The following is a 15,295-nucleotide window of genomic DNA, read 5'->3' on the forward strand; positions in this document are numbered from 1 at the left end:
ACTTAACTTAGTATGAACCTAGCAGGTAACATCATCAACTCTTCAATGCTACTTTCAGTTAATCATTAATTAAACCGTTAAATAAAACATGAATTGTTTCCTGTGCAGCTCTGGAGGTCAGACTGAGTGACGATGAGACACAGCTGGAAGATCTGAAGACAGAAAACACAGGTACGCATCTTAAACATATCCTCCTACTTAAACTGTGGAGGATCCAACATAAGCCTCTTTCTGACCAAGTAGTTACAGGAACGTAGATATAGGAACAGTCTTCTAAACAGTTCTACTAACTACTCTCCCCCAAAACAGGTTTTTCCATTTGCATTCACACTGGCCAAGTGGCCATAGGAACTGACCTTTTGTTATTATAATCACAGCCATCTAACCACCACTATGCAGAAAAGGGTAAAGGGAAAAGACCCTGCCCTGAAGTAGGAGCTGAAAGAGTTAAGGCCCAGACACACCGAGCCGATAATCGGCCGTCGGACAGTCTGGCGAGGTCGGTGACTCGAGTCTGTTCAGTGCGTTCCGTGCCGTCGTCCGTCCGAGGGGCCGTCAGCCTTCATTTTGGCCGATTTGACATGTATAATCGGCGGGGCGGGCACTGCCGGCAGTCAGACTCAATGACCCATCTGATTGGTGGAGAGCTAACCAGGAAACGGGGAGCGGGATGAGCGTGACTTGAGTCTCTCAAAATCTGACAGAAATCTTTTAAACTGACCTTTCCATCCATCCATCCATCCATCCATCTTCGTCCGCTTATCCGGTATCGGGCCGCGGGGGGAGCAGCTCCAGCAGGGGACCCCAAACTTCCCTTTCCCGAGCCACATTAACCCGATCCCGAGGCGTTCCCAGGCCAGGTTGGAGATATAATCCCTCCACCTAGTCCTGGGTCTTCCCCATCTTTTAAACTGACCTTTGTTGATCTGAAATGAAGACAGATTCAGCAACTGCACGGCCTATTTCTCTCTTAAAATGTTTTCAGAAACACGTTTCGGTGAACTATTTTAGTACAATATGAGATCGTATTCTGAACGAGCCGCCATGACAGTCTGGCTTTGAATTTCTGGAGAAACCAGAGCCACGTGACGCGTTCGTCCAATCTGCTGCCGGTTCTCATTTTTTGGGCGACAATACAGATTAGCGCCGCCTGCTGTTATGGAGACGTATTACGTTTCGTCTCTTCGGTGTGTTCTGAGGAACTTTTTGGACCAACTCGGGGAGACTGATCAGTCCGACTGGCTTTACTGCTGACCGTCGGCCGTCTGGTTGGTGTGTAAGCAGCTTTACAGGAACTGTGGTCAGAGGAATTTAATAATCCCCATATTGGTCCAGTCGGAACAGGAGTAATATGGGTTCTAGGAACTGCAAAAATCCCTCCGGTCGGAAAGCGGCTATGGTTTCCTGAGGAACTCCTTTATAAACATGAATTAACCCTGAAATGTCTTCTCTTTAGAGCTGGAGGTCAGACTGAGTGACAGCGAGAAACAGCTGGAAGATCTGAAGACAGAAAACTCAGGTAATACTCTGAAGGTTTCAAACCAACTTCAGATTATTAAATGTTATCTGAATAAAGTGGAAAATAATGTATTGTAGCTCAGACTGTGCATGTAGTGCTTCTTCAAACTGAAACTGTGGAGGATCCAGGAAGGTTCCCTGAGGAACTCCTTAGTCATCCTGATCATACAGATGATTAAATTCCCTTCTTATGTTTTGATTTTGTGTTTTTTAGTTCAGTCTGATCAGCTTTCTTTGATGGAGTCCAGACTGACAGACGGACAAAACAACACTACAGGTAGACTTATTAATACTTTTATTATTTTCATCAACACAAGTGGTAATTAGGTATTAGGTGGTAATTAGTAATTAGGTATAGGTATTAGGTTAAAGCTAGCAAAGGCAACCTGACTGTTGTCTGGCTGGATTTGACCAATGCCTATGGATCAATCCCTCACACAAGTGGTAATTAGTTGTTAATTAATCAGATGTTTAGAGCTGGAGGTCCCATATTAGTCCCATACTTAACTTAGTATGAACCTCAAACATATACATACATATAATCAAACTGTGGAGAATCCAACATGGTTCCCATAGGAACACCTTTTAATAAGTGCGAATGAACCCTGATATAGGGGGTGCAGCGATCCGATATTAAGATCAGATATCAGTCCCGATATTGACAAAATAGCTGGATCAGGGATCGTAAAAATTAACAGATCCACGGGCCAGTTTTGTTAATTTTTTTTCCTCTGTCGCACGTGTGTACAAATAAATGAGAATTCAATACATGACATTTATGTTATTTTGTCTTAGGAAGGTAATGTTTAGTTTAGTTTCCATGGTGGAAGGAAGGTATAAGGTGGAAGGTATACAGTGTATTATTAATTCAGGTATCGGGTATCGACAGATACACAAAGCCCAGGCATTGGTATCGGGACTGAAAAAGTAGGATCTGTGAATCCCTACTCCTGAAATGTCTTCTCTTTAGAGCTGGAGGTCAGACTGAGTGACAGCGAGAAACAGCTGGAAGATCTGAAGGCAGAAAACACAGGTAACCCTCTGAAGGTTTCAAAATAAATATAGATTTATATAATATATTTAAGTATTATTCAACTATGACATTCATACAAAGTGCAAAAAAGTTTGGAACAGAGTCAAAGTTTGAGCTCAAAGAAAAAACATCTTCAGAAAGAAACTTTAGAGGATCCATTATGTTTCCCTGAGGAACTCCTTAATAAACTTAAATTAACCCTAAACTGTTTTCTCTTTAGAGCTGGAGGTCAGACTGAGTGACAGCGAGAAACAGCTGGAAGATGTAAAGAAAGAAAACACAGGTACAAACCTTAAAGGGCTCATATTATGCTCATTTTCAGGTTAATAATTGTATTTTGAGGTTATGTCAGAATAGGTTTACATGGTTTAATTTTCAAAAAACATATTTTTGTTGTACTGCTCATTGCTGCAGCTCCTCTTTTCACCCTGTGTGTTGAGCTCTCTGTCTTAGCTACAGAGTGAGACCTCTCACTTCTGTTCCATCTTTGTTGGGAGTCGCACATGCTCAGTACCTAGGTAAGGGCTACTAGCCAGTCAGAAGCAGAGTATGAGGGCATGCCCTGACAGTACCTAGGTAAGGACTACTAGCCAGTCAGAAGCAGAGTATGAGGGCGTGCCCTGACAGTACCTAGGTAAGGACTACTAGCCAGACAGAAGCAGAGTATGAGGGCGTGCCATGCTAGCAGCTAGGCGAGCATTATAACGTGTACAAAGTAACGCACGTGTGTCTCTGAAGTAAAGGCTGGACTACAATAGAGCTGTTTGGAGCAGTTTGTGAACAGTGTTTTCTGTTGGAGATGGTAAGTCCCTTTGGGTGGGGACTTTGGGCTTTTTCACTTTGTAAACCTATAACGTGCACAAAAAGATATATAACACAATAAAGGAAAGGGAAAAAGCCAAACAGCATAATATGAGCACTTTAAACATTTTCAGACTAAAATTGTGTAGGATCCAACATGTTTCCCTGAGGAACTCATTTATAAACTTGAATTAACCCTAGACTGATCATCTTTCTTTGATGGAGTCCAGACTGACAGATTGATCAGATATTTACTGTTTCCTGTTCAGCTCTGGAGGTCAGACTGAGTGTTAATGAGAAACAGCTGGAAGATCTGAAGACAGAAAACTCAGTTCAGTCTGAACAGCTTTCCTCGTTGGAATCCAGACTGAATATCCCACACAAAAACACTACAGGTTGATTTATTTTTATATTTAATATTTGTATCAATACTAGTGGTAATTAGTTATTAATTAATCAGATACTGTTTTCTCTTTAGACCTGGAGGTCAGACTGAGTGTTGGTGAGAAACAGCTGGAAGATCTGAAGACAGAAAACACAGGTATAACCTTAAGGCCCTGACACACCAACCCGACGGCCGACCGTCGGCAGTAAAGGCAGTCGGACTGATCAGTCGGCTCCCCGAGGTCCAAAAAGTGCCTCAGAACACACTGAGGCAACACCGACTTGAGCGTACGTTCTGCACGTGTGCGAGACGTAATGCGTCTCCATAGCAGCAGGCGGCGCTAATCTGTATTGTCGCCCAAAAAATTAAAACCGGAAATGACGAACACGTCATGTGGGTCTAGCTTTGCATAATGGCGGCTTGTTCAGAATACGATCTCGTATTTTATGAAGATAGTTCACCGAAACGTGTTTCTGAAAACATTTTAAGAGAGAAATAGGCCGTGCAGTTGCTGAATCTGTCTTCATTTCAGATCAACAAAGGTCAGTTTGAAAGATTTTCGTCAGATTTTGAGAGACTCTAGTTATTTCCAGGTTTGCACTCCACCAATCAGATTGGTCATTGAGTCCGACTGCCCACTGGCCGATTCAACATGTCAAATCGGCCCAAATGAAGGCCGACAGCTCCTCCGACTGACGAAGGCACCGAACACACCGAACAGACTCGAGTCACCGACCTCGCCAGACTGTCCGACGGCCGATTATCCGGTTGGTGTGTCAGCGCCTTAATACATATCTTGAAACTGAAACTGTGGAAGATCCAGGAAGGTTCCCTGAGGAACTCCTTTATAAATCTGAATTAACCCTAGACTGATCATCTTTCTTTGATGGAGTCCAGACTGACAGATTGATCAGATATTTACTGTTTCCTGTTCAGCTCTGGAGGTCAGACTGAGTGTCGGTGAGAAACAGCTGGAAGATCTGAAGACAGAAAACACAGGTACAAACCATTTCTTCTTTCCCACTGCCATCACTCTACTGATTTGGCTACTCCCCCACTTCTCTACACATTACATACTTATCATCCCAATATGCATCTTGCACACTCAGGGCATGGAATTAACTTTTTTGGTCACCGGCCAACATGTCTTGGCAGAAAACAGACCAATCTGGCAACACTGACTTGTCGTACGTTTTTGCAGCCTGCCGAATCAAACAGACGCTTTGCGTCATTCATCACCAGCCAAATTGGCTCGTAACTTTACAATGTTACCCGCCAAAGTTTATTTCTACCCGCATTTGGCAGGTTGGTGGGTGTCAATTTAAAGCCCTGTGCACACTACTTTGCACTATTACTTTTTGCACTTTACATCCCATTCCATGTGTACTTCTCTTACTACTACATGTCTATTTGTTGAATGTATAGAGAGTTAGCACCAACCAAAGTCAAATTCCTTGTGTATGTAAGTATACTTGGCCAGTAAATCTGATTCTGATTCTGACTTAGTTCAGTCTGATCAACTTTCTTTGATGGAGTCCAGACTGATAGACAGACACAACAACACTACAGGTAGACTTATATTTACTTTATTATTTTTATTAACACAAGTGGTAATTAGGTATTAATTAATCAGATTTTACTGTTTCCTGTTCAGCTCTGGAGGTCAGACTGAGTGACAGCGAGAAACAGCTGGAAGATCTGAAGAAAGAAAACACAGGTACACACCTTACAACAAATCTTGAAACTGAAACTGTGGAGGATCCAGGAAGGTTCCCTGAGGAACTCCTTTATAAACATGAATGAGTCCTGATGGTTGTTTTGAGTTCTCTCTTTCTCATGGGTGGGCCAAATTCTCTGGGCGGGCAAAGTAGAGAAAGGGGAGGTAACCTTTACCCTTATGATGTCATAAAGGGAAGATTCCAGATCGGCCCATCTGAGCTTTCATTTTCTCAAAGGCAGAGCAGGATACTCAGGGCTCGGTTTACACCTATCGCCATTTCTAGCCACTGGGGGACCATAGGCAGGCTGGGGGAACTCATATTAATGTTAAAAAACCTCATAAAGTGACATTTTCAAATGTATCCTCTTACTTAAACTGTGGAGGATCCAATACGTTTCCCTGAGGAACTCCTTTATAAACATGAATTAACCCTAACCTGTTTTCTCTTTAGAGCTGGAGGTCAGACTGAGTGACAGCGAGAAACAGCTGGAAGATCTGAAGACAGAAAACTCAGGTAACCCTCTGAAAGTTTCAAACTAACTTCAGATTATTAAATGTTATCTGAATAAAGAGGAAAAAATGTATTGTAGCTCAAACTGTGCATGTAGTGCTTCTTCAAACTGACACTGTGGAGGATCCAGGAAGGTTCCCTGAGGAACTCTTTTATAAACATGAATGAGCCCTGATGGTTGTTTTCAGAATCTGCTGATCCTCTGAGCTGTGTAATATAAACCATTGTTTTTGGGGTATTTTGAAAAAGACATTTGTTTGTTTTGATTTTGTGTTTTTTTAGTTCAGTCTGATAAACTTTCCTTGATGGAGTCCCGACTGACAGACGGACACAACAACACTACAGGTAGACTTATATTTACACTCATCTTTCTATTCTGGACTTTACCTTAAATCCAGACTCAGTGAATGTATGAATGAATCATCTGATTGTTGATCAGCTCTGGAGGTAAGACTGAGATCCACTCAGACACAGCTGGAACAGCTGGAGAATCACACTGCAGGTAACATCAACTCTTCAATGCTACTTTCAGTTCATCATTAATTAAACCATTAAATAAAACATGAATCATTTTGTGTTCAGCTCTGGAGGTCAGACTGAGTGACAGCGAGAAACAGCTGGAAGATCTGAAGACAGAAAACACAGGTAACTCTCTGAAGGTTTCAAACCACCTGCAGATTATTAAATGTTATCTGAATAAAGTGGAAAATAATTGATTGTAGCTCAGACTGTGCATGTAGTGCTTCTTCAAACTGAAACTGTGGAGGATCCAGGAAGGTTCCCTGAGGAACTCCTTAATCATCCTGATAATACAGATGATTAAATTCCCTTTTTATGTTTTCAATTTAATTCAGTTCAATTTTATTTATAGTATCAAATCATAACAAGAGTTATAAGACCCAACAATTCCAGTAATTCCCCCAAGAGCAAGCATTTAGTGACAGTGGTGAGGAAAAACTCCCTTTTAGGAAGAAACCTCGGACAGACCCAGGCTCTTGGTAGGGGGTGTCTGACGGGGCCGTTGGGGATGTGATGAACAGTGGCAATAATAGTCACAACTAGAAAATTCCGCAAGAAATTTTGACAGTGTGCCTACTACTGGGTGCACATCCGAATAACACTAGCTAACAGTAAATCTGCTGTTTGACATGTCCTGAAAAGAGAGGACAAAATGGCCTACAGTAAAGAGTCTCTATGATAGGAGGAGTGTGTAAGAAGTTGTTGTTGTGGTGATTTCCACAGTGAGGGAGTAGAGGGGGAGATAGTATCTTCCATGGGTCAAACATGTCCATTTAATTATAATTATACCTCTTAAGTTTGTTCTGTAATTCAAAAACCATGGGTCCAAACGGCAAAAATATTAACATCACAAGAAAGATAAAGGTCTGGCGAACGCATGGATCTGGTTTTTATGTTTGTGGTGTCAAATATAGGCGACACAGAGGAGGTAACAAACAGGGAACCATCTGCATCTTTCCAGATATTTTTTTCGTTGTTTCTATCGGCAGTTGGTATGAACAAAGCCAAAAGTTTAGGTCCGGTGGATTCCATAGTTACATGTCTGCGACCGGCACAACATTTCCTACATGTTGACCAACCATGATGTATGAAGAGTGAAAACTGTAGGGGAGAGAGCAATTTGTTTGGAAAGATTCCAGAGAATTGTACTGCAGCTCCCCCCTCTGTCCTCCCCTCTAACTCTCAACATTCCATCCCCATACACACACATTGGAAAATCTGAAATGGTCTGAAAACTGGACGATACATAAACTATGATTTGGTAGAAACCGTGCTTGATATCAGAATGCCCATTCAGCCCAATAAACGCCAAAGTTTTGTCTTCGGTTTAAACTTTTAATAATTTTTCTACATTAAAGTATGGCGATACAGTATGGCCCTAAAGAGGGGTTGTTTGGAGCAATGTTAAGCAATTTCCCGAAGATTTCCCATAAAAGTCTATGGGAAATTTTGCTGCGGTTTTGCCGATCTTGTGAAAACCGCGCGGCAAATGTCTTCGAAAAGTCATAGCACACCATTCCCGGTCATTACACACGTTTTGATGTATTTTGTGTGTACGTATTGGCAACGCTCCGTGACTAGTAGCGGGACAAAAAAGAGGCAGAATAATAATAATAAGTATGCGGGATAATAGTCATTTTGCCGATTGCTGCTATTGCAGCACAATGGCACACTGAATAAAGATAATGGAACAGTGACTAGAAATAGTAGTTGTAGTGGTTCATGGCATAGCAGGGCATTGCAGGGCGTTAAAGGACGTAGCAGGGCACTGCAGGGCATAGCATGGCGTAGCAGGACACTGCAGTGTATTGCAGGACGTAGCAGGGCACTGCAGGGCATAGCAGGACGTAGCAGGGCGTAGCAGGACATAGCAGGGCACTGCAGAACTTTACAGGGCGTAGCAGGGCACTGCAGGGTGTAGCAGGGTGTAACAGGGCATAGCAGGGCGCGGAGCCGGACCACAGCGACAGCTGCAACCATGATTTAGGTGCCACCCTAATCCAAGGAAACATGCTGGGCAAAAAAAAAACATAAGGACTCCGGGGAAAAAGCTCCCCAAAGCTAGAATAGTAACAAGCATTTCTGGGACATGGATGCACACAAATGGAAAGAGAGAGGAGAAAGGAGCTCAGTGTGTCTTGATGAAGACTTTTTGATGTTGTGTTTTTAGTTCAGTCTGATAAACTTTCCTTGATGGAGTCCAGACTGACAGACGGACACAACAACACTGCAGGTAGACTTATTTTTACTTTATTATTTTTATTAACACAAGTGGTAATTAGGTATTAATTAATCTGATATTTACCGTTTTCTCTTTAGAGCTGGAGGTCAGACTGAGTGACAGCGAGAAACAGCTGGAAGATCTGAAGACAGAAAACACAGGTACACACCTTAAACATATCTTCACAATCAAACTGTAGAGGATCCAACATGGTTCCCTGGGGGACACCTTCATAGTAGTCTAGATGTTATCAAGCCTCACCTTGAGTTTGGAAAATGCCGTGCTGAATTCCGCTTGGAAAAAAATCTTGAACTCCTTGTGCTCGGCTAGCATAGCCGTTAGCATGGATATTGTGGCACTCGACATCGACTCATCCTTCTTTTGGTCTTCTTTCTTCAACTTGTTGGACATCCTCCTGACTTGGTGAAATAGTATAGTGTAGAGTATAGTTAGATATAAGTGGCTAGTTGCAGCACTTTGGCTGGACTGTAAAGAACTTCCTTAAATTAAATGAAGAATGTCTCAGCAGGATTTGGAAAAACTTGTCCAATGCTTTTATCTTCAGTAGACTTGACTACTGTAATGGTGTCTTTACGGGTCTCCCTAAAAAATCAGACAGCTGCAGCTGATTCAGAACGCTGCTGCTCGAGTCCTCACTAAGACCAAGAAAGTGGATCACATCACTCCAGTTCTGAAGTCTTTACACTGGCTTCCAGTGCCTCAACGAATTGATTTCAAAATACTTTTGCTGGTTTATAAATCACTAAACGGTTTAGGTCCAAAATACATTTCTAATCTGCTAGTAAACTATGAACCACCCAGACCTCTCAGGTCGTCTGGGACAGGTCTGCTTTCTCTCCCCAGAGTCAGAACTAAACAGGGGGAAGCAGCATTCAGTTTTTATGCTCCACATATCTGGAACATCCATCTTCGTCCGCTTATCCGGTCTCGGGTCGCGGGGGTAGCAGCTCCAGCAGGGGACCCCAAACTTCCCTTTCCCGAGCCACATTAACCAGCTCCGACTGGGGGATCCCGAGGCATTCCCAGGCCAGGTTGGAGATATAATCCCTCCACCTAGTCCAGGCCTCCTCCCAGCTGGACGTGCCTGGAACACCTCCCTAGGGAGGTGCCCAGGGGGCATCCTTACCAGATGCCCAAACCACCTCAACTGGCTCCTATTGACGTGAAGGAGCAGCGGCTCTACTCCGAGCTCCTCACGGATGACTGAGCTTCTCACCCTATCTCTAAGGGAGACACCAGCCACCCTCCTGAGGAAACCCATTTCGGCCGCTTGTACCCTGGATCTTGTTCTTTCGGTCATGACCCAGCCTTCATGACCATAGGTGAGGGTAGGAACGAAAACTGACCGGTAGATCGATAGATATCTGGAACAAACTCCCAGAAAACTGCAGGTCTGCTGCAACTCTGTTCTTTTAAATCAAGGCTGGACACCTTTTCTTTTGATGTTGACTTTCTTTAAATAATTGTTCATTTTTTATACTGAAGTTACATTGTTGAAACTGTATGAAAATCTATATAAGCATATAAAGAGAAATTAAAAAGTAAGACCGGTGGGACCGGCCCGTTCTGGGAACGGCAAGGATTGTGGGTGGATTACGTGTATAGAGCAACGGCTTATACATTGTCCCATACTAGCACCATAAAATCTCAGATTTTATCTGCTTATATATTTTTAACTGTTTTTAACTGCTCTTTAATGTTTAATTTCTAATACTGCACTGTAACTTTTATTCTTGTATTTTAATCGTTTTTATATAAAGCACTTTGAATTCCCCTGTTGCTGAAATGTGCTATACAAATAAAGCTTCCTTGCCTAAAGATGAAAAGGGTGGGAGCGAGGAATAAAGAGACTACTCCATCGGAAGTCTCTCCCTGGGCGACATCTTAATAAACCTAAATTAACCCTAAACTGTTTTCTCTTTAGAGCTGGAGGTCAGACTGAGTGACAGCGAGAAACAGCTGGAAGAGCTGAAGACAGAAAACACAGGTACAACCCTTAAACGTATCTTGAAACTGAAACTGTGGAGGATCCAGGAAGGTTCCCTGAGGAACTCCTTTATAAACATGAATGAGCCCTGATGGTTGTTTTGAGGTTTTTTTCAGAATCTGCTGATCCTCTGAGCTGTGTAATATAAACCATTGTTATTGGGGTATTTTGAAAAAGACATTAGTTTGTTTTGATTTTGTGTTTTTTAGTTCAGTCCGATAAACTTTCCTTGATGGAGTCCCGACTGACAGACGGACACAACAACACTACAGGTAGACTTGTATTTACACTCATCTTTCTATTCTGGACTTTACCTTAAATCCAGACTCAGTGAATGTATGAATGAATCATCTGATTGTTGATCAGCTCTGGGGGTAAGACTGAGATCCACTCAGACACAGCTGGAACAGCTGGAGAATCACACTGCAGGTAACATCATCAACTCTTCAATGCTACTTTTAATGCATCATTAATTAAACCGTTAAATAAAACATAAATCATTTCCTGTTCAGCTCTGGAGGTCAGACTGAGTGACGATGAGACACAGCTGGAAGATCTGAAGACAGAAAACACAGGTAGAGTGGCAATCAGGAGAGTCGGGACTTTTCCTGGTTGGCTGGTAGTGTTTCGAGGCTGCGAGGGCCAGTCTGATAATAGTTATACATTGCAAGTTCTTAGCAACACCATCCAGCGGCCTGGTGTGCGGCCGCTGCCCGCTTGTCAAACTGTGCAGCCTTTTATTTCAATACAAACACAGACTAATCAGCAAGCACTAACGAAGTGCAGGTCACAACCATGTCTAGGATTTTCAGAAACATAGGGGGATCAGTGAGCGGCCCCTCCCCAAATGGCATAGCCCTGGTCGGCCTATGACATAAAGCCATCGAACACCTCTTTTTTTCCTCGTCACGTTTGGAAGTCTATCAGTAACGTTAACAGACAGTGTGTGAGTCAAATGATGGAAAGCCAAAAAAGTTTTGGTCGAATCCGTAGCTGTGTGTAGCCTACTATCTTGAGCACCCAAAGCTAGAAGTATACATTGGGTTATGAAAACATTACACTTAATCAGTTTAAAACTCGGACCCTCCACTTGCCTTGTCTGTGTCAGGGCCGGTGGTAGATTTTTTTAGTCCCTCTCCAACCCTGCTTAAACGTATCTTCAGACTGAAAGGAGGATCAAATACGTTTCCCTGAGGAACTCCTTCATAAGAATCAACCCTGAAATGTTTTCTCTTTAGAGCTGGAGGTCAGACTGAGTGACAGCGAGAAACAGCTGGAAGATCTGAAGACAGAAAACTCAGGTAATACTCTGAAGGTTTCAAACCACCTGCAGATTACATGTTATCTGAATAAAGTGGAAAATAATTTATTGTAGCTCAGACTGTGCATGTAGTGCTTCTTCAAACTGAAACTGTGGAGGATCCAGGAAGGTTCCCTGAGGAACTCCTTAGTCATCCTGATAATACAGATGATTAAATTCCCTTCTTATGTTTTGATGAAGACTTTTTTTTTTAATTTTGTGTTTTTTAGTTCATTCTGATCAACTTTCTTTGATTGAGTCCAGACTGACAGACGGACACAACAACACTACAGGTAGACTTATATTTACTTTATTATTTTCATCAACACCAGTGGTAATTAGGTATTAGGTGGTAATTAGTAATTAGGTATTATGTTAAAGCTAGCAAAGGCAACCTGACTGTTGTCTGGCTGGATTTGGCCAATGCCTATGGATCAATCCCTCACGCCCTCATCCATGCAGCATTGGACCACTCCCACATCCCTCAGCACATCAAGGGAATGATCACCAGCTACTTTGGTGGAATCCACCTCAAACTCAGTGGCAAAGCCTGGAAAAGGGTTTTGTAACTGGCTGCACAATCTCCCCCATCCTCTTCGTCATGGGAATGACCCTCCTAATAACAGCTGCGGAGAAGGAAGCCCGGGGTCCAAAAATTAAGTCAGGCATCCGACAACCCCCAATAAGAGGTTACATGGACGACCTTACCATGACGACCACAACCCAAGTGGATGCAAGGTGGGTGCTAACTGTTCTGGACCACATGGCAACATGGGCCAGAATGAAGTTTAAGCCAAAGAAATCCAGGAGTATGGTGATCAGGAACGGGAAGTTGACCAACAGGTTCAAGCTGCATGTGCAAGAGAAAGTGATTCCATCAATAGAGGAGAATCCAATCAAGTGCCTCGGAAAGTGGTTCGATGACTCACTGACAGGAACAACATAGCCAGTACGGAAAAGCAGATAGAAGAATGGATGAGGAGGATCGAAAAATCAGGGCTCCCTGGGAAATTTAAAGCATGGCTCTATCAACATGGACTGTTGCCAAGACTCATGTGGCTGCTGACTGTGTATGAAGTCCCGATGACATGCGTTGAAGGAGTGGAGAGGAAGATCAATAAGTACCTCCGAAAGTGGTTGGGAATCCCTCCAAGCTTCACTGCAGTAGGCCTCTACATAAGATCAGGGCAGCTCCAACTTCCTCTGTCATCCATGGTTGAGGAATTCAAAGTTGCAAAGTGCAGAGTCGTAATGATATACAGAGACTCCCAGGATGAACAAGTCAAGATGAACATGCAAGTGGGCAGCTGATTCATCTGTTGCACAAGCTGAGAGCATGTTGAAGCTACATGATATCATTGGAGCGCCATGCACGGGAAGACAGGGTCTTGGAACCTCCGATTTCCAATAGTGGAGGAAGGCAGGAACCAGTGATAGAAGAGCCATGATTCAAGAAAAGGTACAGAACCTGGAAGAGGAAGGACAAAGGTCAAGGGCAGTGGACCTAGCTTCCCAAGGAGCCTGGACCAAATGGGATCTTCCCAAGAGGAAGATCACCTGGGTGGACCTATGGAGACTGGAGCCGTTCCGCATCTCCTTCCTGCTGAGATCAGTGTATGACACACTCCCAACCTCGACAAACTTGCACAAGTGGGGCATGAGAGAGGACCCATTGTGCAAGCTTTGTGGGGAGCGGGGCACCATGGCACACATCTTGACCAGGTGTAAAAAGGCACTCACCCAAGGAAGGTACAGGTGGCGCCACGACAGGGTGCTCATGACACTCGCCAACACCTTAGAGCAGGAGAGGAAAAAGAAACGCCAACCACTTCGGAAAACAGCATCAATCCAGTTTGTAAGGGAGGGGGAAAAAACGCCGACTACAGCAACAACAAGAACCAGTCTGCCACAAAAGGCCCAATCATGGGAAATGATGATGATTGTGGTACTGTGGTCTGAAGAGGCAAAAAAGATCATCCTCATAGAACTTACAGTCCCATGGGAAGAGGGGTGTGAACTAAGGCATGGATACCCGAACCGAGCCCGACGGGTCCCGACGGTACCCGACAGACCGGGTTCGGACAGATATTTAGAAATATGGTTGGGTTTGGGTCGGGCTCGGTCACATCAGCGCGATAAGGCACTTGTTGTAAAATGGTGCTGCGGCTCCTTTAAGAGAGCTCAGTGTGTGTGTGTGTGTGTGTGTGTGTGTGTAAAGTGGACAGAAGAGAGATAGAGAAAAAGGAAGCAGATGTGTAGATGCGACCGGAGCAGAGTTGGTGGAATACGTTTAAGTTTTGTAGCCAAGACAGTAATATTGGGGCATGACAAAAGACTAGGAGTTGAGGAGTTGACGTCAACTTTTAGCTTTGTTGAGATTCGCCCATTTTCAGCAGCAGTTTCAAATTGTGAGATTTGCAGAGGAAAGAGGTGTCAATGGGATTTTGAGCTTCTATGTATGTCCTATTTACCCTCCAAACTATCGTTTTTCAACTATGACAAGGTAAAATCGGTTTTGCATTCTATCACCCCTTTAAGGTGAATGAAGGTGAGAAGCATTTTCGGATGCATTTGTAATCAATCAGATATTTACAGTTCTCTCTGTAGAGCTGGAGGTCAGACTGAGTGACAGCGAGAAACAGCTGGAAGATCTGAAGGCAGAAAACACAGGTAACACTCTGAAGGTTTCAAACTATATATAGATTTATAGTAGTGTGTTATTATATATAAATACATTAGCTATCACCTTCATACAAAATGATAAGAGTTTGGAGCAGAGTCAAAGTTCTTAGCTCAATGAAAAAATAAATCTAAATGAAATTGTGGAGGATCCAACATGGTTCCCTGAGGAACTCCTTTATAAACTTGAATTAACCCTAGACTGATCATCTTTCTTTGATGGAGTCCAGACTGACAGATTGATCAGATATTTACTGTTTCCTGTTCAGCTCTGGAGGTCAGACTGAGTGTTAATGAGAAACAGCTGGAAGATCTGAAGACAGAAAACTCAGTTCAGTCTGAACAGCTTTCCTCGTTGGAGTCCAGACTGAATATCACACACAAAAACACTGCAGGTTGACTTATTTTTATATTTAATATTTGTATCAACACTAGTGGTAATTAGTTATTAATTAATAAGATACTGTTTTCTCTTTAGAGCTGGAGGTCAGACTGAGTGTCGGTGAGAAACAGCTGGAAGATCTGAAGACAGAAAACTCAGGTACAAACCATAAGGCGCTGACACACCAACCCGATCATCGGCCATCTGACAGTCTGGCG

General features: G+C 43.2%; 1 protein-coding gene across 1 annotated transcript in view; it reads left to right on the forward strand.

The window, feature by feature from the left end:
• The window catches only part of LOC116053595 (myosin-13-like), a 53,804-nt gene that overhangs the window by 16,437 nt on the left and 22,072 nt on the right, over positions 1-15,295 (forward strand). Inside the window, exons 10-25 of the mRNA XM_035994949.1 lie at positions 109-171; positions 1,457-1,519; positions 2,489-2,551; positions 5,244-5,306; positions 5,392-5,454; positions 5,909-5,971; positions 6,251-6,313; positions 6,408-6,470; positions 6,551-6,613; positions 8,658-8,720; positions 11,083-11,145; positions 11,229-11,291; positions 11,955-12,017; positions 14,624-14,686; positions 14,965-15,090; positions 15,174-15,236. Of these exons, the coding sequence (XP_035850842.1) occupies positions 109-171; positions 1,457-1,519; positions 2,489-2,551; positions 5,244-5,306; positions 5,392-5,454; positions 5,909-5,971; positions 6,251-6,313; positions 6,408-6,470; positions 6,551-6,613; positions 8,658-8,720; positions 11,083-11,145; positions 11,229-11,291; positions 11,955-12,017; positions 14,624-14,686; positions 14,965-15,090; positions 15,174-15,236 (1,071 nt within the window). The remainder of the gene's footprint in view (positions 1-108; positions 172-1,456; positions 1,520-2,488; positions 2,552-5,243; positions 5,307-5,391; positions 5,455-5,908; positions 5,972-6,250; positions 6,314-6,407; positions 6,471-6,550; positions 6,614-8,657; positions 8,721-11,082; positions 11,146-11,228; positions 11,292-11,954; positions 12,018-14,623; positions 14,687-14,964; positions 15,091-15,173; positions 15,237-15,295) is intronic.

The sequence above is a fragment of the Sander lucioperca genome, chromosome 18 (genome assembly GCF_008315115.2).
Source record: "Sander lucioperca isolate FBNREF2018 chromosome 18, SLUC_FBN_1.2, whole genome shotgun sequence".
NCBI lineage: Eukaryota > Metazoa > Chordata > Actinopteri > Perciformes > Percidae > Sander > Sander lucioperca.